At 40.9% G+C, this 24,091-nt stretch overlaps 2 protein-coding genes across 3 annotated transcripts; both read right to left on the reverse strand.

Moving 5' to 3' along the window:
• Positions 1 to 4,014: 4,014 nt before the first annotated feature.
• Positions 4,015 to 16,842, reverse strand: srp68 (signal recognition particle 68). Its single transcript, XM_031289537.2, has 16 exons — positions 16,670 to 16,842; positions 16,132 to 16,198; positions 15,802 to 15,915; positions 15,252 to 15,447; positions 14,495 to 14,577; positions 14,265 to 14,374; positions 13,910 to 13,989; positions 12,743 to 12,883; positions 10,066 to 10,164; positions 9,874 to 9,938; positions 8,272 to 8,425; positions 7,767 to 7,861; positions 7,346 to 7,475; positions 6,479 to 6,554; positions 6,308 to 6,360; positions 4,015 to 5,065 (listed from the first exon to the last, which is right to left on the reverse strand). The coding sequence occupies exons 1-16, from the start codon at positions 16,755 to 16,757 to the stop codon at positions 4,838 to 4,840; spliced, it is 1,779 nt and encodes a 592-aa protein (XP_031145397.1). The 5' UTR covers positions 16,758 to 16,842; the 3' UTR covers positions 4,015 to 4,837.
• Positions 16,843 to 18,046: 1,204 nt separating this feature from the next.
• polg2 (polymerase (DNA directed), gamma 2, accessory subunit) lies at positions 18,047 to 23,940 on the reverse strand. Of its 2 annotated transcripts, none has more exons than XM_031289541.2 (8): positions 23,035 to 23,940; positions 22,442 to 22,543; positions 21,663 to 21,763; positions 21,133 to 21,318; positions 19,381 to 19,518; positions 19,189 to 19,269; positions 18,882 to 18,982; positions 18,047 to 18,771 (listed from the first exon to the last, which is right to left on the reverse strand). In XM_031289541.2, exons 1-8 carry the CDS (start codon positions 23,525 to 23,527, stop codon positions 18,606 to 18,608), a joined length of 1,368 nt encoding a protein of 455 aa, XP_031145401.1. In that variant the 5' UTR covers positions 23,528 to 23,940; the 3' UTR covers positions 18,047 to 18,605. The 2 variants fall into 2 exon arrangements, with proteins under 2 accessions (XP_031145401.1, XP_031145400.1); XM_031289540.2 differs by having other exon boundaries at positions 21,663 to 21,768; positions 22,438 to 22,543; positions 23,035 to 23,936.
• Positions 23,941 to 24,091: the final 151 nt, after the last annotated feature.

Raw genomic sequence — 24,091 nt, forward strand, 5'->3', positions numbered from 1 at the left:
ATAGCTGACGACATATCATTAACATATAATAAAAAAAAAAAAAAAAAAAAAATCTAATGTTGGGAAGATTCCCAACATTAGAGCATCTCCTTTAATCAAGTAGAATTTCTTCCAGTCCTATACAATGTGCCATACTTTTTTAAACCAGACACTAATGTTAGGCTTATCAGTTAGCTTTGTGGTTGTCTTCATATATTCTTTTATTCCACCATGTGGTAACTGTTGGATTCAAAACCCTCTTAAATGGGCTTTAGCAGGCTAACACAATTTAACTTAAATATATGTATATAGTTCTTCTATTCAACATGTTTTAATTGTACATCTAATTTGGTTTGGGTCTAATTGGATTGTCAAGGCATTTTATTAATATTATTTTCAGTTTTACATTTTCAGTCTACTTTTGATTTTTACTTGCTCTGTTCACACCCATCTTCACCCTGACAGATAAACCCAACGCTACGAACACACAGTGTTTACAGTCAACAATGGAAAGGTGTCTGACAACCAGTGGGCCAGAAAGGAACTTTCTAGAAATGCATGTAATAATAATGTTAATGATAACAGATGGCTCCATACACTGCACAGTCCCATGTGTAGCATCTACAGTCATTCAGGATCAGGGCGTGTCTTTGCAGCATATCAACAAAAGGAAATCATGGCGAGGAATGCAGCTGGGCAGCTTTCTTTGCAGCAGGGAACAGCACAGGGAGCACACATTTTTTAAACAGGCCAGTCTCTCTCTCTTTCTGGGTGCGTCCACCTGTCTGGAAAAACAGATACTCATTCAGTAGCTCAGAGATACAGTATATGTGGATCCATTTTCAGCTCCTAAATACAACACAAACAGCTTTTTATATATTTGTGTCCTTTAATGAGAAAATATTTTGAGCTAAACCTGGTAGAAGCTACTGTATATGGATCCTGTTTCAATAATACAAAAACAACATTTAAATGGTTGACCAAAAAATGTCATCACAAGGTCCATTTAGTTGATCGAAACACATGGTCTTCCTCAAGATGGAGTTTGCCCAGTTAAGAAACTGGTTTATTTTTTAGATTATTTTTTGGTCTTTTCCACCTTTATTGACAGGACAGCTAGGTGACAAAGGGGAGAGAGAGAGGGGGAAGACATGCAGGAAATCGTTACAGGTGGGATTCGAACCCTGGACCTCTGCGTCGAGGCATAAGCCTCTCAGTATACGTGTGCCTGCTCTACCCACTGAGTCAACTCGGCCACAGAAATTGGTTTATTTTTTTTTTTAGTTTTCTGAATCAGGAAGCATGGTTAAGATATGCAAAATTGGGGGTGTTCTGAGCTAAAAATCTGAAAAACTTTGTCTTTCGCAAAGCAATGGAAATTTTCCAGGCATGCTAGATCCTCTCAGGACCATGAATGTCTGTACAATATTTCATGGCAGCCATGAAATTTCAGTCTGGACCAAAATGGTGGTCTGACCGACAGACTGACATTGCCATCCATAGAGCCATGCTGCTGCTAGCATGGCTACAATGATGATCAGAAGTAATACACCCTTCCAACATCACACAGAAGTACATGACAAGTGACAACAAACTAAATCTAAGAATGCACTCCTGCCCTTAAGGGTGGTAAAGGTCGGCAATGTCACTGGAGCTCAAAGCTATCTGCGATTTAAAAAGGAATCAATGACATCCTCAAGATCATTTTGACAGTTTACATGACATTAAACATGGCAGGGAATATCTGCATATCTCCAAATTCCTTACAGTTGAACTGAGGAAACAACAGTGGGTGAGGGTGTGTCAGTCTCATTCACCAAACTACACACAGCAGACAAACAGCATGGTTGTCTGGCTCAAAGTCAACCTTACAAAGCTTTGATGCTTCTTGTACTGTAACTTGGGCTTTTTAACTTTTCACCTAAACAAGTACAGTACTGTACAACCTGCGTAACAAAGCATAAGCATGTCAACACGTAAATGGACACATCTTTCTGTGAAAATGTTAACTGCTGTGTTTCATCTCACAACTGCAAAATAAAAGGTGTGAATAGACTGAATAATAGAAATAAAAAAAAAAGAGAAGACTGTTAATGATACTGTGTCTTATCTGGTCTTTCCAGTTATCTCCACCGCATCACATATCTTCAGTCCATCGAGGCAGAGCACGTTTCTGTAGTGACATGGGTATGTGTGTATAGAAAAGTGATAACCGGCAGCAATAAAACATCAGGTAGAGATGCCATGCATGTGTGTAGTGGGTCGGTTAAGTCATTTAATATACTTTGGTGTTAAAATGTCGAAGGGAAAAGAAACAAACGCGTTATTCATACGCATTCATGAAAATGCAAATACGCAATGTAAGCCTTAACACGTTCACACACCCTTCTAAGGCATCCTATACACACCTAACACACCCATAACAGAGGTGCAAAAAGGCAGCCACACACCTCTTTACTTTAAAAATGTACCTTTACTTGTGAGGTAATGTGAGGTTTGATGTTACGGTAATTGCAACAAAATCACAGACGAAGCCACAATCAAAGCCTTTTTTCCCCTCAGTCATGGTCCTTTGGACATGTTTATATCACAAGGACTCAAGTTAGAATTAATGTCACCGAATTTTCCATAGAAGTGAACGAAGAAAGTCAAGAAACCAGTGTTTGGTGCAAATATATTTTAATAATAGCCCTGGAAATTAAACCAAATCATACATTCCCATTTCATTTCTCTTTCCAGTTACGTTTCCAACAATTATTAATCGTGACTACCTGTTTCTTTTCAGGCCAAATCGAGGTAAAGTGCTGGAACTATTCCAGCACGTCAATCTTAATTCTGTAAAATAAAACATTAAAAGGGGAGAAGAAAAAAAAACAAAAAAATAAAAACCAAAGAAATTGATACAAAATTAGTATGCAAAACAGAAAAATGTTCCGAGTGGGAGAATGACACTGAACCAATCCTCTAGCTAGTGTTTAACCAGGTATCACAGGCAAACCAGGTCTCTGAAGGATCAGAGGAAATGCGTGGCTTTGATGTGAACATTATGACTGGCAAACAACAGATGACAAAATGTTTTTAAAGTTACAGTATAGCCATAGACATTTTAGTCCTACTCATGAGGACAAACGGGAAGTGTAGTGTGATGAAAAAAAGGCTGCTAAAAACTCCCTCCATTCTTAATGTCGACTGCTGTCCTACAACATTGATTTTGCTGAAATGCAAATAAAAATGTCAAAATAAAAACATTACACAAATTAATTACAGTCTGAAATGCTGCATTGGTACTATGAGATCATCAGCCAGCAGGCCCCTTTGTAGAAAACGTGCCTTAAAAACCAGAGACACTGGGTGGTGTTAAGGGCGTTATAAAGTAGCCGCAGCCCAGCTGGTGCACGCAAATGTGACGTCATGGAATCGCCATAACTATTGATACTGGTGGTCGCGACACTAGTTGCAGTCTTCTCCTGAACAGCGGTGGCGCTAATGAGGAAAGACGACCGACTTTGCTCTTTCTACGGACTAGAAGGAGGAGAAAAAGATAAACAACGGCAGAACTGGCAGCAGCATTGACGTCAATGTTTCGATTTGATTCGATGACTTACTTCGTCGGATCAAGCCTTTCATTCACAATAAAAGAACTCATCTTAACCCAGTAAGTTTACAAGAGAGACTTGCAGTCACCCTGAGTCCTGGCATCCGGTTACCCAGGAGCTCGTTCATGCTTCCCATTTGCCCTTTGTCGCACGCCGCTGATAAAAAAAATAAAAATAAAAAAATAAAGAGTGGTGCACGACCTCTGCTCGCGCGCTATAAATCCAGGTGCGCCTGCAAGATCTACGTCGTTTTGACGTCACGATGGCGCGCGCCAGCTTGGCTGCGGCTACTGTAAAACGTGCATTAGAAATTGCTGTTTGCGCTTTCATAGACAAGCTGAAGCAGTTGGACCCTTCTCTAAAATGATGGCAAGTTTAATGCCAAATGTCATACAGGACAACATATACAGTATGCCCAGTGAAGTTGACAAATTAATTAAAAGAAAAACATTTCACACTTTGATTCCTGGCTTTTAACCAAATAATTGACTTTGTCAGTATATGGGGTGAAGTTTTAAATCACAAATTGGCTTCTTAATACACAGTCAAAAGCAGGAGAGACCAGATCAAAGGTGGAGGGAAGAAATGGGACACCGCTGGGTCTTCTGAAACTACGATGATTGATAAAACAGCTTCAGTTTGTTGAACTACACAGAATATTTATGGTATTTGATGAGCACTCCTTTGTTTTAAGTCAAAGTAGCTGCCATAACAAAACTGCACTTTGTAAATTTTATGTTTAAGAAACAATGCCAAAAAACATTTCACAAAAGAAAAAACTAAGACGTAATTACATGAAGGCGCTTACATGACAGTGAAAAAAGAAGAACTACTATTAATGGATTAGTTTACTCTGACAGGATTATGAGATTAACAACTTGGCTGTACTTAAATACCATGGGATGGTAACCTGTAAAACCTAATATTCACCGACACCTCCATAACTCAAATTGAGGAGGCAGCCTGTAATCTAGAAACCCATGCAGCCTGATGTTATTACTAGAGGTGGCTGGTTGACTGGGGTCATATTGCTATTGGAAATTGATTCAATTACTTTTCTATAATCTTTCTTGGAAGATTAGACTTACTCTGCCTTCCTCAGAACTGCAAACTCCACCTATCTTGCACTTTAGGCACTAAAAATCAAAACATAAAAAGTAATTTTAAATGATTCTAAGTAACAACTGACCCAAGTCTGGTTGGTTGTGGTCAACTCAGGACCTTGTGGCTCTCCTGTGGAAACCAAAGCCTGGGGGATTGATTTAGCTGCCAAAGCCAAAGATGCCCTTGATGTAGCCTGTGAGACCGCCCTTGCCCTTCTGCTCCACCTTGTCATCCAGAGGCGGGAAGGCCACGTGGTTGAGAGCAAGGTCAAAGAACAGGGGCTTGCAGGGGATTGGCTGGAAGTCGGGAGGAAACTGGACCAAATTGGGCTGCTTTCCTACGAGGGCGGGATCGAGGCGGAAGGTCTCCAGGCGTTTGCAAAGGGGCTGCATGAAGGAGGAGGAAGTAAAAAAAGTATATAAACATAGATAACTTAGTTTGTTTTCAAAAACTTGGCCATGCAGCATAAAACACTGATATTTAGAAATCCTATGATCCTTCTCATTCCATAATGGACAACATTCATCAGATTAGTTTGCAGGGTTTTCCATGCGTAGAGAAAGTTTTGGTGGCCCCCCCCCCAAGAGGTTTTTAGCTATCACCAAGGGAAAATCACCAAGCTCCAAAACATCAGATTTTCAGCAGTCAGCCTCCCTCTCATCCACTATATTTTACACGTGGTTAGTGCCGATAAGCCAGCTAAGCTGCACTGTTTAGACTGGACCTGAACGCTCCGCTGTGAAGCTAGCGCTATTGGGATCTCAGTTTTACAGTGCGAGTCAGGCTGTACCAGACTCTCCCGGTGACCAGCGGCCTGACAGCATCAGTAATAAACTGCGACAGTTTCATAACCAGTTAAAAACGTCTCGTAGTTGCGTTAAATAATAGTCAAATTCCATGTTTGGGTACATTTGGTTTTAACACCTGATGTGAACGGTATGCGAGCACGCATGAAAAACCATAGTGCCTTTATCGGCATTGCCATGACTCAATGAACTAGCTCCAGACGCGCCATCGTCCCGCTCTGTCTCTCTGCTGCCCTCCATTCACGTAACAGTGGCAGTTAAACTGTATTTCACACTATGAAGGTTAAACTTTGCAATTAATCCGCGGTTCACATGCATGCTGAACTGTAGGGCTTGTAAACTACTGCATCACTGACAAGTTATTGATCAATAGAATGTATTTAAAAATAGCAAACATTATACTTCATTAAGTTTTGTATTCATAACACGATTGTATTATTGTACAAATTAACTACAACAGTAATAGCAGTCACCTTATGTAAGTCTCTCCTACATTTTTCAACTTAGGAGCAAAACGTGCTCCTTGGGTAAAAAGTTATCATCAAGTCCTTTTCATATTAAACAAACTGGACTTTGGGGTCAAGTGTAGTCGGATGTTACCTGCCACCAGAATTATGTGTTTTTCTTGACATAAATAAAGACGTTTTCACCATAAACTGGTGCCTAAAAATGTATCAGAATGCAGGAAATGAAGTCTTTGCCGCTTAAAATTTCCTCAGGAAGCACCCCCACATGCCCCACTTAATATGTGCCGCCCCAAAAGGCCCATTCTGAGCTAGGAAAAACCCTGGTATGGTGTGTCTCTTGATTTTGTTCTCTTACCGTGTTGTCTTTGACCTGCTGCTGAGAGGGAACTTCAGCAGTCTCATCAGTATCTGAAAAACAAACATTTCCAGAGGCTTGTACACAGGACAAGGTAGAACAAGAATAGGACCAAATAAGTTCTCAGTTAGAGTTGGGCTGGGAAACTGTCAGTTCAAAAGGTACTCTCACCTAAAATAGCAGCAGCTTGAAGGGAGTATTTTTCAGCATTGACCTCAGCGATGAGCTCCTGGACATCAGGGAGATCCTGCAGAAAACAGAGAAACAACCTCTATGGAGTTTGTTTCCTTTTTATTTTACTGTGTTTATGTCAACACATGTAAGGGGATCTTTTCATGATGGGTTGTAAATGAAATTGTGTGGTATTGAGAGATAATGTATTTTTATTATTAGGGCTGTTAAAATTAAAGCGATAACCATCTCCGGTCTGATCTATGAGGAGAAATCGTTTCAGCTGTGTGCTGAAGGTGTTCACGGAGAACGTGATCTGTAATGCCGTCACCTTACACCGAGCACGCCAAGAGGAAGAGAGTGACCGCCATGGACGCAGTGTACAACGCACACTTCATCATAGGTAAAACCTGATCCTAAATCACAAATAAAAAGGCTCTTTTAAACGCCACACACTTAATCTAAAGAGAGACTTCCCATTCTGAGTAACAGGCTTTATTACTTATAGTCTTAACTAAATCAATGATCATTAAAAAGCATATCAAGACCCCAAAAAAAGGAAACAAATTCCCTTGAGTTGAAATGGATAAAGAAAACAGTCTTTTGAATGGCAAGTTCAGTTTCAAAGCCCTTCCAGATGGTTCTCTCCACAAGACTAAAGTTATTTGCACGTACTGACGATGTGAATTAAGTTGCCCCCGGAGTCGCCGAGTTCCAAATACCACTTGAGCATTAAACACTGGAAAAATATCCCTTTTAAAAGTACATTTAGAACAGATAAAAAATAACTATGGTTTACCATGGACGATGCAATGAAATTGCGGTTAATTTTAATCAATCGACAGCCTTAATTTTTACATGACCAACCTTCAGGGTGTTGTTGAGGCTCTTGGCCTTAGACTGGACCTCCTTGGCGTATTTCAGCACCCTCTCATACAGCACCAGTGCCTCACTCCACTTCTTCACCAGCACATAAGACTGGGCGATGAAGAAACACCTGTGAAGGGCACAGAGGGAAGGACCACATTAACGACACGAGTGATTGTATTTATGTATACAGCATAAAATTCATTTTATATACATAAACACAATCACTCGTGTTGTTAATGTGGTCCTTCCCTCCGTTTTGTCAAAGACAAGACTACAAGAGGACAGCAACTGCAAGAGTACATTGTGGGCTCAGATGTAATGCTAGATAGATGTACGGTGGCACTGCCTCACAAACACTTACTATTTGAATCTTTGTTGTATTTTTTGATTAGGAGCTGTTAACCCAAAAATGTCTGACCTGTAGGCCTTGTAGACGAGCGTCTTGAGGGACACCTCCTTCTGGAAGGTGTGGTCATCCTCCAGGCCCTGCAGGGTGGCGAGCTCAGCCAGACTCTGGAGAGACGGACGAACAGTGGAAGGTTAGGAAGGTGTAGGGGGGGTGGTGGGGGGGGGGAGCAGAAACAGGACACAGGGAGAAACAGAAGGTGAGTTAAACTGTAAGAAGAAAGTGACAGAGACTGTCAAACAAGGCAAAGTACACATCCCTTCACTGCTGACAACACAGAACAAACAACTCATCACACTAACACAGCTACGGTGAGAAACTGGCACCTAGGAACCAATTTCTAACCAATTATTCTAACTGAAATACATGCTGCTACTATGGCCAATTAAAGTAGATATTCCAAGCTCAGAAACACACATTTCTATCCATCTTTATTTTTTTATCTACTTATCCATACATGCAGAACCTTATGATTAAAAAGATAAGAATATAGGCTATTTATTGTCCAGACATTTACCTGCAGGATGATGTCGTAGAGGCGTATGAGATCCTGTGGACGGGGCCCTCGCTTGTTCTCGTCAGCTTCGGGTTCCTTCAGTTTAGCCTGCAGAGTATGGGCCATGCTCTCATTCCTCTTCACCAACGTACACAGCTTAATGTAGGTCAGGTAACTGGGAGAGGAGACCAACAGCACATTTATTATTCAGTTATTAGGAGATAAATGTGAGAGGGAATTAGAGGGTGTAAAGACTTATTTATACTTGTGATTTTCTTTGCTATATATGATGGTAAACTAAATAACTTTGGGGTTTTGGCTGTTGGTCGAAAAAAAACAAGCACTCTGAAAAGGACACCTTAGGCTATGGGAAATTACAATGAACATTTTTCACAATTTTCTGATATTTAACAGATAAAATGATGAATTAGCAGATAAATGAATAATAAAAATAATAATCGTTACAGCCACAGAATATGATCGAACAATCTGACACAGCAACTATCTCAAAAAGATGTATGTAAATATGTGAAGTCTGATCTTGGCATTTACAAGCACAAGCACATTTCTTGACTAGGGGTGTTAACAGTTCACAGAAGTCGGTTTGAGTTCGGTACTGGCAACTTCAGTAAACCATTGTCATTATGACAAAAGGGGGAAACATTTTAAACACGTCTGTATTACACTGAACACTTTCCAAAAAAGGCAACAGGTCACAATAGGCTCTTTGAAGCATCACTTATGCTATGAAATATAAATACGTGTTGTTGTATTTTCCCTCATCCCAGTGATGGGCACACCTGGCTGATGCGTTAGCGGATTTGCACCAGTACCCAGACATCCGCATTTACATGCCGGTAAATCTCCGCTGGAAAATCTGCAACTTTTCCTCTTTTGCGTTGCACCATAGCAACCATAAACACTGGCTTTACCCTGTTTGCTGCTTCCCGTTTGGTGCTGGAGGGAGCGCACACATTGGTTGTTGACAATGTGTACAATATGTGGTTTAACTTTACTACCAAGACTTAAAACTTACGATAATATCAAACTCGTCTGATTTTGTAGGAACGTCAAGATGGGAAAAAGAGACTCGGACTGAGTATTATGACCACCTTACACCAAACTATTGAGAAGACAGGAGCGCGCCCCAACTCTAGCAAGACTCATGATTTCATTCTAATATTGGAAATTGGTCTGCAACAGTGGAATAGCTTGAATAATAATAATAATTTATACTTTATTGATCCCACAAGGGAAATTACTAGTCTTTCCCAACACACAGGCCTGAAATACACACACGCTCAGGACCTATACATGCACAAATGGAGAAATGTCAGAGTGAGGGGGCTGCCCATGGACAGGTGCCCTAGCAGTTGGGGGTTCGGTGCCTTGCTCAAAGGCACATTGGCAGTGCCCAGTAGGTGAACTGGCACCTCTCCAGCAACCAGTCCACACTCAGTACAGGGACCCAACACAACTCTCTATGGACTTAGCTACTGCCACCCCCAGAAAAGTTGCTTGGTGTAAGGTCGGCATTACACGCCTATCAGTTTGTTTGTTATAGATCAGCAAATGTTGCTAACTGACAAAAGTCTAGGTTTCAAGAACACGCGTTTCTTATACCTGTGCAGGAACTGCAGGTTGGACACCTTGCTGCTGTCAGCATCAGAGCTCCTCTCTCGCTGCTTCTACAAAGATGAGCAATAATTAAAAGAAAAAAAACTGGTCACATTCTTGTATTCTGTCACATTGATGAATCTGACCTGTTAGCAATCATCCCGAAGTATGTCAACTTTTGAACCTGCTGTATCTTACCGCCTCACTCTTGAGTTCCTCTCTCACAGCCTGAATGGTGTCTCTGCACTCAGCCAGCAGGGTCTCATACAGATGTTCTTTGGTCTCCTCGTTAGCTGTCTGCATGCCAGAAACAATAATTAACATCTATAGATTAACATCTACAGTGGAACATAATGGCTATTTATCACTGTCTCCCTGTTTCATAGTAAAATAATATAACCTTCACATTAAAATGCATTTGGTATGAAGCACGTGCAGGCAAGGATGGTGTACTATCAGCAGTAATAGTAGGTTCATGCATCAGCATTAGCTCACTATAGCACACAAACTAAGCAGACCAGAAAACTGAAACAGAAAGTATTTTATATGAACCGGTCACATTTGGCTGATACCCGCTCTGCTTAATATGGTATGTATCAGCATTTATACTGCTCACCAAATCAGATTAGTTCATCGCTTACAAGTATACAGTCTAAAGAAAATGCATGGCACAATCAGTGCCTTAAACAGTATGTAGTCTTGGTGTAATTATGTTATGAAACAAAGACAATGAAAAGGACAAAAGGTACAGAAAGACTTAAAAATAAATCACAAAACTATGTCAACAGGTTTCACATCGAGAGGAATTTGGGAGATGAAGACTTAAGTTTAAAAGTACTTTTTTTTATGTTAATCAAAAATGTCTTAAAAAAAAATAACATTAAAACTCTACAAGAAAAATATGTAGACACATTGGCCTCAATATCTGAACTCAGACATACACTTCCTCATCATTTAAGCTACACTTGCATTAATAAAAGTCAATCATGCAAACAAATATTTCATCCATTTAGAAGTAGTAGTGGTTTGACACAAAAGAGCAACAGTTGAAGCAGACGTGACTGTGGGTAACTGGGGGAGAGGCACAGGTATGTGGCCCAGCAGGCTGCCGATACATTCCTGCACACAACTCATCAGCAATCACACTCTGGAGTTTCAGATTCAAATCTTTGTGAATGACAGGATTGTCTTGACCTCACCTTCTATCAACACACTCTTACTATAGGCCTGCCATACTCTACAATAGTCTCAGATGTCTACATGACATATCATGTTCACATTTAAAGAAAGAAGTAGGGCTGTCCTCGACTAAAGAAATTCTTAGTCGACTAACACTTATATGATTTTGTCGATTAATCGATTAGTTGATGTAATCGACAGAGCTGTGCTCTTTGAGAGGTGGTTAAGACTAGAAAAGCACAATATAAATGTAGTTAATTAACCATCTGTAAAACTGACTTTCTCCACAATTAATCATGCAAAAGCACCACTTTAAATCTTGTGTTTACCAGAAATGTGCTCATAAGTTTCTTGGAAATGAGTAATTAAGCATGAATAAGCATAAAAATGACTCATCAACTAAAGAAATCTTAGTCGACTAAGACCAAAACGACCGATTAGTCGACTAATCGACTAAGAGGTGGCAGCCCTAGAAAGAAGTCATGTTGGATAACTGTAAATGGGAAAATGTGACGATTAATGACAAAAGAAATATTGATACAGTTTCATTTGTTTTAAACTCATGTAAAAGTCGTTAAACACTTTTATGGAGGGAATTATTGTCACATATCCACCTTCAAAAGGACAAAAAAAACCTTTGGAAGAAACACTTCCAAAAAGAAAAGAAAAATTCTTCATAGTGATAATTGATAGACAGTGCCACACACTCATTCCGACACCTAGCATGACTGGCTCAACCTGTCGAGAGTCTCTCTCTCTCTCTCTCTCTCTCTCTCTCTCTCTCTCTCTCTCTCTCTCTCTCTCTCTCTCTCTCTCTCTCTCTCTCTCTCTCTCTCTCTCTCTCTCTCTCTCTCTCTCTCTCTCTCTCTCTCTCTCTCTCTCTCTCTCTCTCTCTCTCTCTCTCTCTCTCTCTCTCTCTCTCCTCTCTCTCTCTCTCTCTCTCTCTCTCTCTCTCTCTCTCTCTCTCTCTCTCTCTCTCTCTCTCTCTCTCTCTCTCTCTCTCTCTCTCTCTCTCTCTCTCGAGGAGGGAGGAGTTGACGGTGCTCTCCTACTAGGACTGATGCATGGACAAATATGGCGTTTCCTGTCCCCAGGGGCCCTTGAGCAATCTGGGACAAATGGCACCGACGCTTGCCATTTTTACAACATTCATTCTATCACTCACAAAAATTGGTTGATAAGGATGTTATTTCACATTCAGTTACAACTACTATTAGCATAATAATAGACTGTAACGCTACAGTTAAGTACCAAAAGGGACCACTTGACACTAAAAGATGTTTAATGATTATAATACTAATCTGTCTACAGAGACCTGCTGGGTGTAGCCTTGTTTTCATGTGTGGCCTGAAAATGCACAGAATGCAGCCGTGCAATGAGAGGCTGCATGCCAGAGACCTGAGTGGCTGTGGGTGTGACAGGTGTGTCTGCAGGGTGTGCTGAGCCTTCTAGCATAAGAAAACTGTGGTGGCAGCGACACGACATGTGAGACTGAAGAGGAGAGTGCCACCTATTGAACATTAAAGGAACTGACTGGACTGTTGTAAGGAAGAGGTGTTCTGCTCAAACTTTAGGCCATATGCCCGTTTTGAGACTTTTCATCTGGTGTGCCTTTGGATACAGAATAAGCTGATGACAGGAAATGAGAGGAGAGGGCAAGGGGGATTGACATGCACCAGGAACTAAATATACTGACCTGAGCGATAGCGGCCTCATTGTCTGCCAGACCCAACAGGAATATGCGGGCCTTATCGATCTTGACAGGCACCGACCGCCCTCGCCACTCCACCTCACTCATGGTGGCTGCCTGCTTGGTTCTGGCCTGAGTGATCAGAGCCTGAGGAGAATTTAAAAAATATGAAACATTTTTTTTATAAAACATAGGTTTTTTGATCAACAAGAGTCAATCTTGAAAAGTATAGTAATATATAGGGGTCGGGGGAAATCGATACAGCATAGTATCGCGATATTTTCCGTGGCAATACTGTATAGATACACAGACTCAAGTATCAATCTTTTATTATGTGTTGGTCAGTTTGTCTGCTTAACAATCCCATTTTGCAGCAATGAAGTTGAAGTGAGATGAACAAACAGAGAAATGTATCTATTTCTTAACTGCTAATTAACTTGTTAGTCCTAAATTTGAACCAGCAAGTTGCCTTTTAAGCTCAGATTTTTTCTTGAAACATGAAACTATATTGATGAGGACTGGCAAGTTAAATCGGCCGTCTGAGAGTATAACAGGCGGACACACAGCTGACAACCTGCAGGTGGAGGTGCTGGAGACAGGCTCGGACATACACGCCACGGGCCGCTGTGGACTTGTGTCAGTCCTGCAAGCGGTTTAAGGAAAGTGGATGAATGTGTCCGACAATGCACAAAACACCAACACCGGTACAAGCCTACAGCTATCTGTGGACACTGAGTGCGTAAAGTGTGTCAGAGCCTCCCGGACGGGTGAACTGAGACTCCGTTTCCTGCTTGTCTGTGAAAGGTTAACGATCGGTTAACATTTAATTTTATTGTGCTTTCTTGTGGAAGGCTGGCTGCCAAAAATCGTCACTTACTAGCTAAATAATTACCCTGACTTAAACGCTAGCTATCAGTAAACAGAAGGTAGTGGCTGGTGTGTGCCTGTCGGCACGCCCCCGCATTTAGCGACTGCCGAGTGTTAATTTCAGACCCCGCACACACGGTAGAATGTTTTTAAGGAGAATGTAGGCTATCAACAGAAAAAATGAGGAGTGTGTGTGTGCGTGTGTGTGTGTGTGTTCCAGCCGACATGGTATTAGGCATCTTCAATATATAAAAGATGATTGATGATGCAAGCATATGAACTAATGTCCAACTCCTGTATGTTTACCTCTAGTTTCTCAGCCATCATGCCTCCTCCACCCCCAGTCAGTCTCATCTGCATCAAGTCATTGATGGCGTTCTGGTCACCTGTAATCAGGAAGAAAAAAAAATAAAAAATCAGGTTACTCTGTGTGTGTGTGTGTGTGTGTGTGTGAGTGTGAGATATATATATATATATATATATATATATATATATATATATATATATATATATATATATATATATATATATATATATATATAAGCTTTGGGACATATCCAGTTTGTGAACAATGTCTCAGGATGCCTAAAACGAGTCTGACAAGATGGCCGTCAATTATGTTGAAGGGAATCAATTTTCCCCGTATGTGTGCGTTACTCACCAATGTTGTAAGCACAGTAGCGGATGTTGGGTGATATCTCGTCCACACGCTGGCGATACAGAACTGCCAGCTCCTCAGTGAAAGCACTGGCAAGCTTTTCATAGATAGTCCTAAAAAGACAAAAATGAGATCATTTTAAATCTCCCGAAGGTCATTAAAATTCATACATCAGATGAACAGCCACTTATTCTGCCAATGTATTAAGAAACTGTAGTGATGTTAAAACTCACTTGCACTTGTTGAAGGCCTCCATGGCAAGCTTCCACTCCTGCAGTTCAAACTCCACCATACCAGTCAGGTATGCAGTGTAGGCCTGAAATAAAATATATGAGACATTATTAGTGGCTGTTAAGAATAAGAAGAATCACAATATATGCTGAAAGTGGCATGTTGTAAAGAATATTTGGACCGTGCAACAAGGCAGGCCTGCTTGGTTTTTTAGGGGAATGATTGTAAAGACTTTGGGACAGATTGCCGGGATTGCTGTGGACAAAGTACACACGGCGATACTCCGATAACAGCCAATTACGTTTAACCATGTATCCAGCTGATTTAAATAGCTCACGTTACTCTATTGTGTGAACAGTTAACTTTATTTAATATTGTATGTGGCGTTTTCTTTTGCAGGTTGCAAATGTTCCACCAAAACAAGTTCCTTCCCGAGACTATTTTGCAGAGCTACCATCGCTGCATCTGGAGCTTAGCGCCTAAGATGATTGTGATTGGTTTTAAAAAAAATGCAATTAACCCAATTCTCTTCTCCTATCCTAGAATTTCTGTGGCGTAGCAAGTCGAGATTACATACATAGTAACAACCAACCAAAAAAAATAGTATATCGAGTCAAAGGGTGATACGACAAAAGGTTGAGACCACTTTTGGACCTTATGAAGCCGAAATCCTATAGCACATATATACCCATTTTCCTACAATATACACCTTTACTGCATCTTTAGAAGCAGGTTGAAAGGTGACTTTGTATTGTGTACCTGTGCCTCAAGTTTGGTCTTGGCATCAACACGGGGGCTCTCACAGAGCTTCTCCAACTTTTCGCTGTGCTTGGCAGCCTTGCGTAGTCTTGCAAGCAGGTGGAAGCGCTTACGTGGCTCTGTGTTGGCCTCCTGCTTCAGCTGCATGGCGTAACTCCATGCACGCTCTGCCTCCATCAAAACCAATAACAGATACCTGAAGAGAGGGAGGTCATTTCATCAGCTTTTTGGTAACATATTCTAACCATTTAAAGTGGACACAATCAATTCAATTTCTATCAGAAGTCGACACAGTCAGCAGTGTACCTTTAGCAAATAGATTGATAAGGTCTAGTTGAATCAGGGCTTTAGTAGCGAGGTGTACCAAACTAGATGGCAACACGGCTCTACATTTTTGTAGGAGCCGGCCAAACACCTCTGTGATGTGCATTTATTATCCTGCATGAAACACAGGGTTTGTATGTCAAATCGTTATTTACTTTATATGAGGCTCTTAACATCAGCCAGTTAACGCCACATGAATGTCTGGCTCAGACTTTCCATTCCTCACCTGCTGTCAGAAAGCATTTCAACAGTTATTTTCTTCCCAATGAACTTATGTCGGTTGCCCATCCTGAAGCCAAGAGTCTTGCGCAGGCGACGCAGTCTGCGGGAGCAGTAACCCCTGCACACAGTTACATAAAGATGGTTACATACATAAACAGTTAATAGAAAGATAGATTTGCCACATGAATGGCTTGTGATCATGGGAAAAAAACTGTGGTTCTCTTTGTGAACAGCTATACAATCCTAAACAGTTCACCACAGACATCTCTGCAGCTATGGTCCAGTTAATGGGGGTTTATAAATGTCATATGACTGGGCAGTGGGCACAGCTCACCTGTATCTCTGGTAGTCTCCGTGCCTGAGGCCATGCTGCTGCTGGGACTCCTTGATTATTTGCAAAACTGCGAATCAATGTTAAGGGTCCACCTTATTTACATCACACACTGTAAGTTACTCCAGGGGAACATGTGTCATTCATATTCAAGTGTGAATATGATATTTGCACTGGAAGTAACGTTACAGACCCTGAAAGTCAGACTGTGGTGCTGTGATATGTTGCAGAAAAGGCAACGTAAGTTAGCTGCAACTGAAACTCAGAGGTTACAACAGGTACAACTAAATAGAAACTATAGCAGCACACGTTAACTAACAGTTGTACTTAATTTCAAAACAAGTTTGTGACAAGCCAATTAAATCTGCTTTTCACGACTGACAGCCTGTTTCAGTATGACACGTAGCCTAATGACGCTAGCTAACGTTATCTTCTAACCGAGCTAGCAAGCAAGCAAGCTGTCGTTAGCTTTTGCGCCTGACACAGATTCGCTGGAGCAAAGACAAAACCAAAGCTACACGTCTGATGCTGTGAAGGATACTTTCCAGTCCAAGTCCTCCATCCGGTGAATTTTCTTTATTTTCATCCAAGGAGGACAATTTAGCGTCGTTTTGCTTGTCTGCGGCCATCTCTAAATGCTAACAGCTAAGCGGCACATATACACATGCTCAGAAGTAGAACCAGCAGGGACCAATGAACATAGACAGTATATAAGAATGGACCAACAGATCCCGTTGCTCTGGACGGAGACCAGTGAAGGCCGTTAGAAGCACTTTTCCGGTGAGCGCTGAGCGTTACTGCGCAGCCTCCAACTGAGAGAGACGACGTAAATGTGACGTGAGCAACGTGTCTGAAAGTTGTAAGCCTTCTGGTAGCTGTGCCAAGAGAAATCTCAATCATTCCCAATCTTGCAGAAACGGAGAGCGTAGGTATATGTAAGGAGATAACATAGGTACAGGCTAATTATTGCTAACTAAAATGCTAGTTAACATTAGTAATTACACTTAAACAGCTAATGTGAGACGAAACTGCCTGCGCGCTTCTCCTGTACTATACGGTAATTCCTCTACTATGCGACAGTAAGTCGCGTGGTTATGACACAATCGTTAGCCTATTTTTACAAAAACGTCTGCTGCGGAGCCATAACGTGAGGTACAAGGTAATGGAGCCTTTTATACATTGTCGTGTTTCTTTAGAAATAAACAATGGACAAATAGAGTCTTTAAACGTTTCAGATGTAAAGTTATTCGCTGTCAAAGTGACGCCAAAATGAATGACAGTCAATGGAATGCTAACGGGGGGGTGATCGCTTTGTAGCATTAAAATGGCGCCATAGGAGGTTCGCGGTCCGAGGAGAAGCTTACCCCCTTGCCAATGACGGCACAGGGAGGGGCGAAGCTACATCCATACCTCGCGAGATTTAGCTGATAGGTCTTCCTTTTAGGCTGCTTTTACTAGAAGGCAGGAAGATCTCTGGTAGGGTGTAGACCATTGACTGTAAAATTAATGGTTTACACGGAGAAATACATTATTTTTAATTGAGGCATGCACTTTAACGGCTGCAACTGAAATAGAGCAAAAACCCAAGACAATATATTACAGAACACTGACAGTCCTCACAAGCAAAATATCATCTATGACATAAAATGCAAACATAATGAAAAGCACACAGCAAATCAAAGGAGAAAGCAGCCCATAACAAGCCCCTATGCAGCATCATATGTATATTCCCAATATCTTAACTCGCAAATATTACTATAAGGAACTATCTGTCTGGTTCTGTTGAGACTATAGATGCATATTGTACCCGATTTCCTCCCAATTCGAAGTCCCTGTTGCACAGTTTTGATACATATGTGAAATGTGATTAAGATCATGCAATATGATTGAAAGCTCATGAACAGATATGAAACAGACATTGAGGTGAGACTCTTCCAGGGTCGAGAATGATCTTTGAACCTCCAGAAAAATATTGATTCAATTTAATAATCAATTAATCTACAATAATTAACAGGGAGCAGAAGGGCCACAACAACAAAAAAGTCAAATATTAAAGTGTCATTTAATATTATCATTTAACATATTTGATCAGAAATTGAGACATAAATAAACACACCAAACATTTATCCCAATCCTTCTCCAATGTAAATACCACCCTGTTGAATTCAGACAGTTGGAAGTACTGAGAGGAGGCTGAAGGATGAGTGAGAGTCTTCATAACCAATCAAATTCTGGGGGAACATGCACTATGGGCACATAAACTTTAAGCAACATGTTACACTGCGCACATCTTCTTTTCACCAGTCACAAAAATAGTTTCTTAGCCTTTAAAGATGAGGTACAAAATGCCCTCCCATCAGCCAAATATACTTGTAGACTTGTAGATGTGCAATAGTTGTGTACCTAGAAGGAATGCTAAACTGAAGCATCACAATATTCAGACTTTTCTTTTAGTTGCCAAAACAAAAGATGTCCATTCAGCTGTTGTCGGCAGCAGAAATGTATCTGGAGAGAAAGTTCTTGATCTCAGAGATGTGCTTGGTCTCTTTGATGGTGGTGTCTCTGCTGCGGACTTGAAGGAGGCCGCTCTCCAACGTGTTCTCACTGATCACCACAGTGAAAAGTACTCCCATCTCATCGTACCTAAAATGCATCCATAAAGAGACACACATCAGTCCATAGCAAGAGAAACACTGATAGTTTGCTCCAAATTAGCAGTTTTGCTTCCATTATAACAATGAATTGCACTTCACTTTGCATTCAGCTGCTCCATTGACATTGGCAGAGTTTCAAGATACCCAGGCCACGCAGAGATCTTAGCCTCCATAAACTCCTGCAGCAATCCTTCACAAACCTACAAAATAATAAAATATTTAACTTATGCCTACACAATCAAGTTCAATTACATACTTCAGTGCTGATTCTACCACAGTCACTTGAAAGATCCTTTTTACCCAGCACTTGACTCACTTTTTAGTTGTGTATCGACAGATTTAATCAAGATAAAAAAAATCACTCACTCAATCATTGATGTCCACTGTCAATACATCTTTTTCTTACCTGCCTCAGCTCCACAGTGGCTCCCCTGCCAATGTCTAAAGCCACTTTCACTGGAGCCAACACTGGGTGCAACTTCAGAACCTGAAATCGAACCAAAACTCAGTGAGAGAGAATGACATCGCAAAAGAGAGGGCAAGTACGAAGGTTGAAAATATTATCGTTTTTAAAAGTGGGTCAGCTGTGGGTCATAACCTTTCTCTGCAGCAGCTTCTGCTTGCTGTCTTCTTTCTTGAGATGCTGGAGTGAGTTGGATAGAAAGGCCAACACACCGCGGTCCATGTTCCCGGTTACTGAGACGACGTGAGGAACTGACTTACGGCTATCTCGACACTAATCGGGTATAGAAAGACAATTAACACTGTTGGTGGTTACCATGAAGAAAGGAAACAATCGTAGTGAATACAGTAGCTGCCTGTGTGTATGGTTTTTGGAACATGCCTAAAAGTTTACATGTAGGCTGAAAGGCACGTGTTACTATTAACATGAATGATGGCTTCGTCTTATTCAAGTGTCCATGTAGGTCATCACAAAGTGACAGTGAGCCAGCATGCACAATACCAGCATCCAGGAATTCAGTCATCAGTGTGAAAAAGGCCTATACGGGAAATTACAGATTTCATTGTGGGGGCCGCCACATAATTTGGGAGAGACCCAGTTTTTGCTGACCCCTAGCTTAGACCAACAGGGTTCAAAAACAAGAATCTGAAACAATTTAATGTTTATTACAAGGTGATAAAACCTTGACATGGCTCACCATTTAGTAAAAACAAAACAGTACATAGAGTTAAACACAGTGTAATTGGAGCCTAAACCACTTCTTAGTTTGAATATAAATATAGTTTAAATATCACCAAGTGAACCTACAGCACCTAACAGTAGCGCCCTGAAATTAGCGTCCCACTGATTAAGCAGCATATTGGTGCTTTAGGCTCGTCTATCCAACAGGAATTTAGGTGTTGTTTTTGATTCTGCGATGTCCTTGGAGCATCATTCCAAACCGTTAATTAGAAACTGCTACTTTCAACTGAGGAATATATCAAAACTCTGAACTTTGGTGTCGAAGGTTGAATTGGAAATGATCATCCATGCTTTTATCTCGTCTACATTACTGTAACAGTCTTTTTACATGTTTGAACAAGAAAGAGAGAGCTTTTCCGTCTGCAGGTTGTTCAGAACTCCGCTGCGAGGCTTTTAACTCACACAAGCAAAAGAGCGCACATCACACCTGTTTTGGCATCACTTCACTGGTTACCAGTTCATTTTAGAATTCTGGTCCTTACTTTTAGAGCCTTGCACGGACAGGCTCCTCCTTATATGTCTGACCTGATACAGCATCACACTTCTTCCCGGTGTCTGAGGTCATCAGGTCAGATGTTGTTAGTGGTCTCCCGCACTCATTTTAAAACCAAAGGGGATCGATCTTTTCAGGCAGTGGCACCCAGGCTGTGGAATGCACTGCTGCTCTCTTTGCGTTGTTCAAATGCTGTTGATTCTTTTAAAAAGCAGCTGAAGACTATTCAAACAGGCTTTTATTTAGACAAGGGCTTTTATGGCTGTCTGATTATATGTACCTATGTTTTCCTTGTATTCTTCTTATGTCTTCTAGTTATCATATTCCAATTTATTGTAAAGCACTTTGTGATTTTTATCTGTGAAAAGTGCTATATAAATAAACTTTACTTACTTATTTAACATCACCCCAATCTTCTGGCAGGTGATATTTAACCACTATTTACAGCCATCTCAGGAAGTAACTCCATGATGCCTTCAAAGGGTGATTGCTAGATTAATGTTGCAACTGCAACATGCCTATAACCTCTACGGGACTTTTCAGTAACACCAGCTTGACCGGTAAGAAACTGAAAGCGGACAAAAAAAAAAGCACACAAACAAAAAGCCAGTGTCTACATGAAGACACTTAAAAAAATCAATAAGGAGACTGACTTGTAGTTTGGAACGGACACCTTTGTGTGTCTGCAGCAGCTCGGTGTTTCCTCTGCTCCACAGCGTCTCCAGGGGCTCCGGTCCCCATGGGAAGCTGTAGATGATCCTCACACCACGAGACGCCGCCTCCTCGCGTTCCTCCTCTGGGACTTCACTACTGCTGAAGTCTGATGGAGACAGGGCAAACTGGAAAGACATGAGTTGACCTGATTTCATGTAACTGAAGTTATCTTGATGTAGTAATAATTTAAAAACACACTCCTTGACTTCTCCCTAAAACTCCCGGGGGGAGCCCATGAAAACTGCATGGCAGGAGCCCATGAAAACAGGACCATACCCCTTTTTTGTGCTTCAGCTAGCACTGCACAATATACGGCAATAGTATATTGTTAAACTACCTTGTGATTGTAAAATAATCTTTCCTACGTTCTGTTCTATGTGAAAATGTGTGTGTATCTGAGTAATGATGAGGATCTGTTCAGCTGAAATGCCGTGCTCTGAAATACTGCCTCATATTTACCAATACTCACTTTCCTCCACCACTTCAGTCTATGTCGCGTCCAGTGATCCAGCCACTGGGAAGAGGTACGAGGAGAGCAGAACCACACTAAAGACGTCTGGGTCACCTCAGCTGGGCTGGCAGAAAAATAACCATTACGTTATAATTACAGTATCAGGTTATTTTTAGCTGTTTACTGTAAATAATAATATTTTGTTATGAAATACAGTAATGCTCTTTTTTTTTCTTTTTCTTTTAATATCAAAATAGTCTATTATCTCAGAAAACCAGGGCCAGTTCACCCTCTAGTGGTTAAGAAATGAACAGTGTCAAAACTGATATGATCACAAGATTCCTTGTTTCATGGACTGTAGGCTGTTTGCTGCAGTCAAATCTATAACAAACTAACAGTTGTAGTTGTATACTCTGCCCTGCACTGTACCTGGATTATTTTTTATAGGACACAGAGTCTAATCTATTTATACATATATTACATGTTCATATTGATGTATCTTTTCATAGGATTAGGAGTCAGTGAGTTGTACATATTACTAGTGTCGAATGGTCAGAAGAGTGGGAGGATTAAAGGTTTAATGATTTATAAAAGATATATTACTCTGACTACGTCCACATACTTGTCTTCATGTAACATACAGGTGGTATTAACATAAACTCATCAAGCAATACTGAGTATGAAGGAACAAAATGTATTCACCCACGTTCCAAAATCCCATGTGGAGAATCTGTAGTGCAAGAATAAACTTTTTCACAAGTATGTGTCGACAGACAAACAGACGAAGCCTCACCAACCAGAGCCATCTGAGGGGTGGAAACACAGACCAGTCTCAGCCAGGCCGAAGGGCAGCTTCCTGTTCACCAGCTCCAACGAGGGGACAAATTGCTCCAAGGCACCTGAGAACAAACCCGACTTAAATGCTGTTGTTGTTGTATTCAATTTATTCTTGCATCAAATTGAGGACAGGTGCCATCAGTTATGTTCCCAAGAGTGATGCGCGATCCTTTTGTCCCGCTACAAATTTTGACTGGTGCAATATTTGGTTCTAATCAGTGGTTTAGACTGATCAAGGGCTTTTTTGTGGAGGAATTCAAATGGAACCTCCTCCAAGCCAAGGACAGGTACAAAAGCTCCTTTGCAGACTCCTAATGTTTACTACCAGGATCCAAAACCTTAATATAATATTTGATAGGTGGAGCTTGAACTGGGATGGACTCAACCAAGGCTAGGAGGGTCCCTTAAAACCAGTTATTTCTCATTTTACTGTAGCACCGTGGTTTGCTGAACCAAATATGGTCTATTTTGCAATCACCTTGCTATACAGACCCAACTTTACGCCATCATAATCACTATAAGTATGTACTAGTGCAATTATTTATCTCTGTACCTTGAAGAAAGTTTGTTCTCAGAGATGTGGACCTCTGAATGAGCGACTGTATGTTCTGGATGAGCTGCTCCTTGCTCAGTTCTTGCTGTTCAAGTAGGCGTTTTACATTTTCAGTCTCAACAATCCTCAGTTGCCCCCGTCCACCTGTTGCTGTGTCCTTGCTGCTGCTCAGAGTGTTTATCCCAAACACCTGAGCTGTGGACCTGGTCACAGAGTGCCACCACTGATCCAGCAGGTTTCTCCTCAGCTCCATGCCCAGAGGTCCATAACTGCAGCTCATCCCAAGCTGAAACAGCTCTGTGTTAGTCTGGCCAGGTAAAACAAAGTATCTGTCCACACAAAGCTGCAGCAAAGTCCTGACCTTATCCAAATCCTCACTCGATGATGTACTGTAGTGTCTCTTGGTGTGTTGCAGAACAAGTATTATTCTGCACTGTGTTTTTAATACGCATAGGCGCCTTGATAGGACGTTTCTGACACGGTAAAATAACATGATGAGAAGCAAATCCAAAGATTGTCAAGACTAATGAATCCTCACGAGTAAAAATCGGACATTTCCATGAATAAACCTTAAATGCTATTTGCGTTAAAATGTTAGCTATAGCTTAACATTTCAAAGCAAAAACACAGCGTTAAGTGTTTCTGTTGAACACAAAAATACAAGCTCAGTGAGGTGACTTTATCCTCCGTCTGTTAAGCGTTGATTGATAGCATACTTTAGCTAGATAACGGCACATATGCTACATACTGCAAATGCTAAAGCCTGTCGGTGCATTTAAAACAAAATGCACTCGCCTGACAGCTTCTCACATAGTTATGTTCAATATTAACCGCTAGTTTGAAATTCACTGGAGTGACATGTGATACATGATCCGGAACTGATATCTTTAGCTACATCCGGGTTACGAATTTGTCTGCCATGTGGTGCATTCGGTGTCTTTTTTATATATATATATATATATATATATATATATATATATATATATATATATATATATATATATTTTCATTGTTCATTTTCAATTCTCTATATTTTTTTCAACGTGATTTTTTATAA

The sequence above is a fragment of the Sander lucioperca genome, chromosome 4 (assembly GCF_008315115.2).
Source record: "Sander lucioperca isolate FBNREF2018 chromosome 4, SLUC_FBN_1.2, whole genome shotgun sequence".
Classification (NCBI taxonomy): Eukaryota; Metazoa; Chordata; class Actinopteri; order Perciformes; family Percidae; genus Sander; species Sander lucioperca.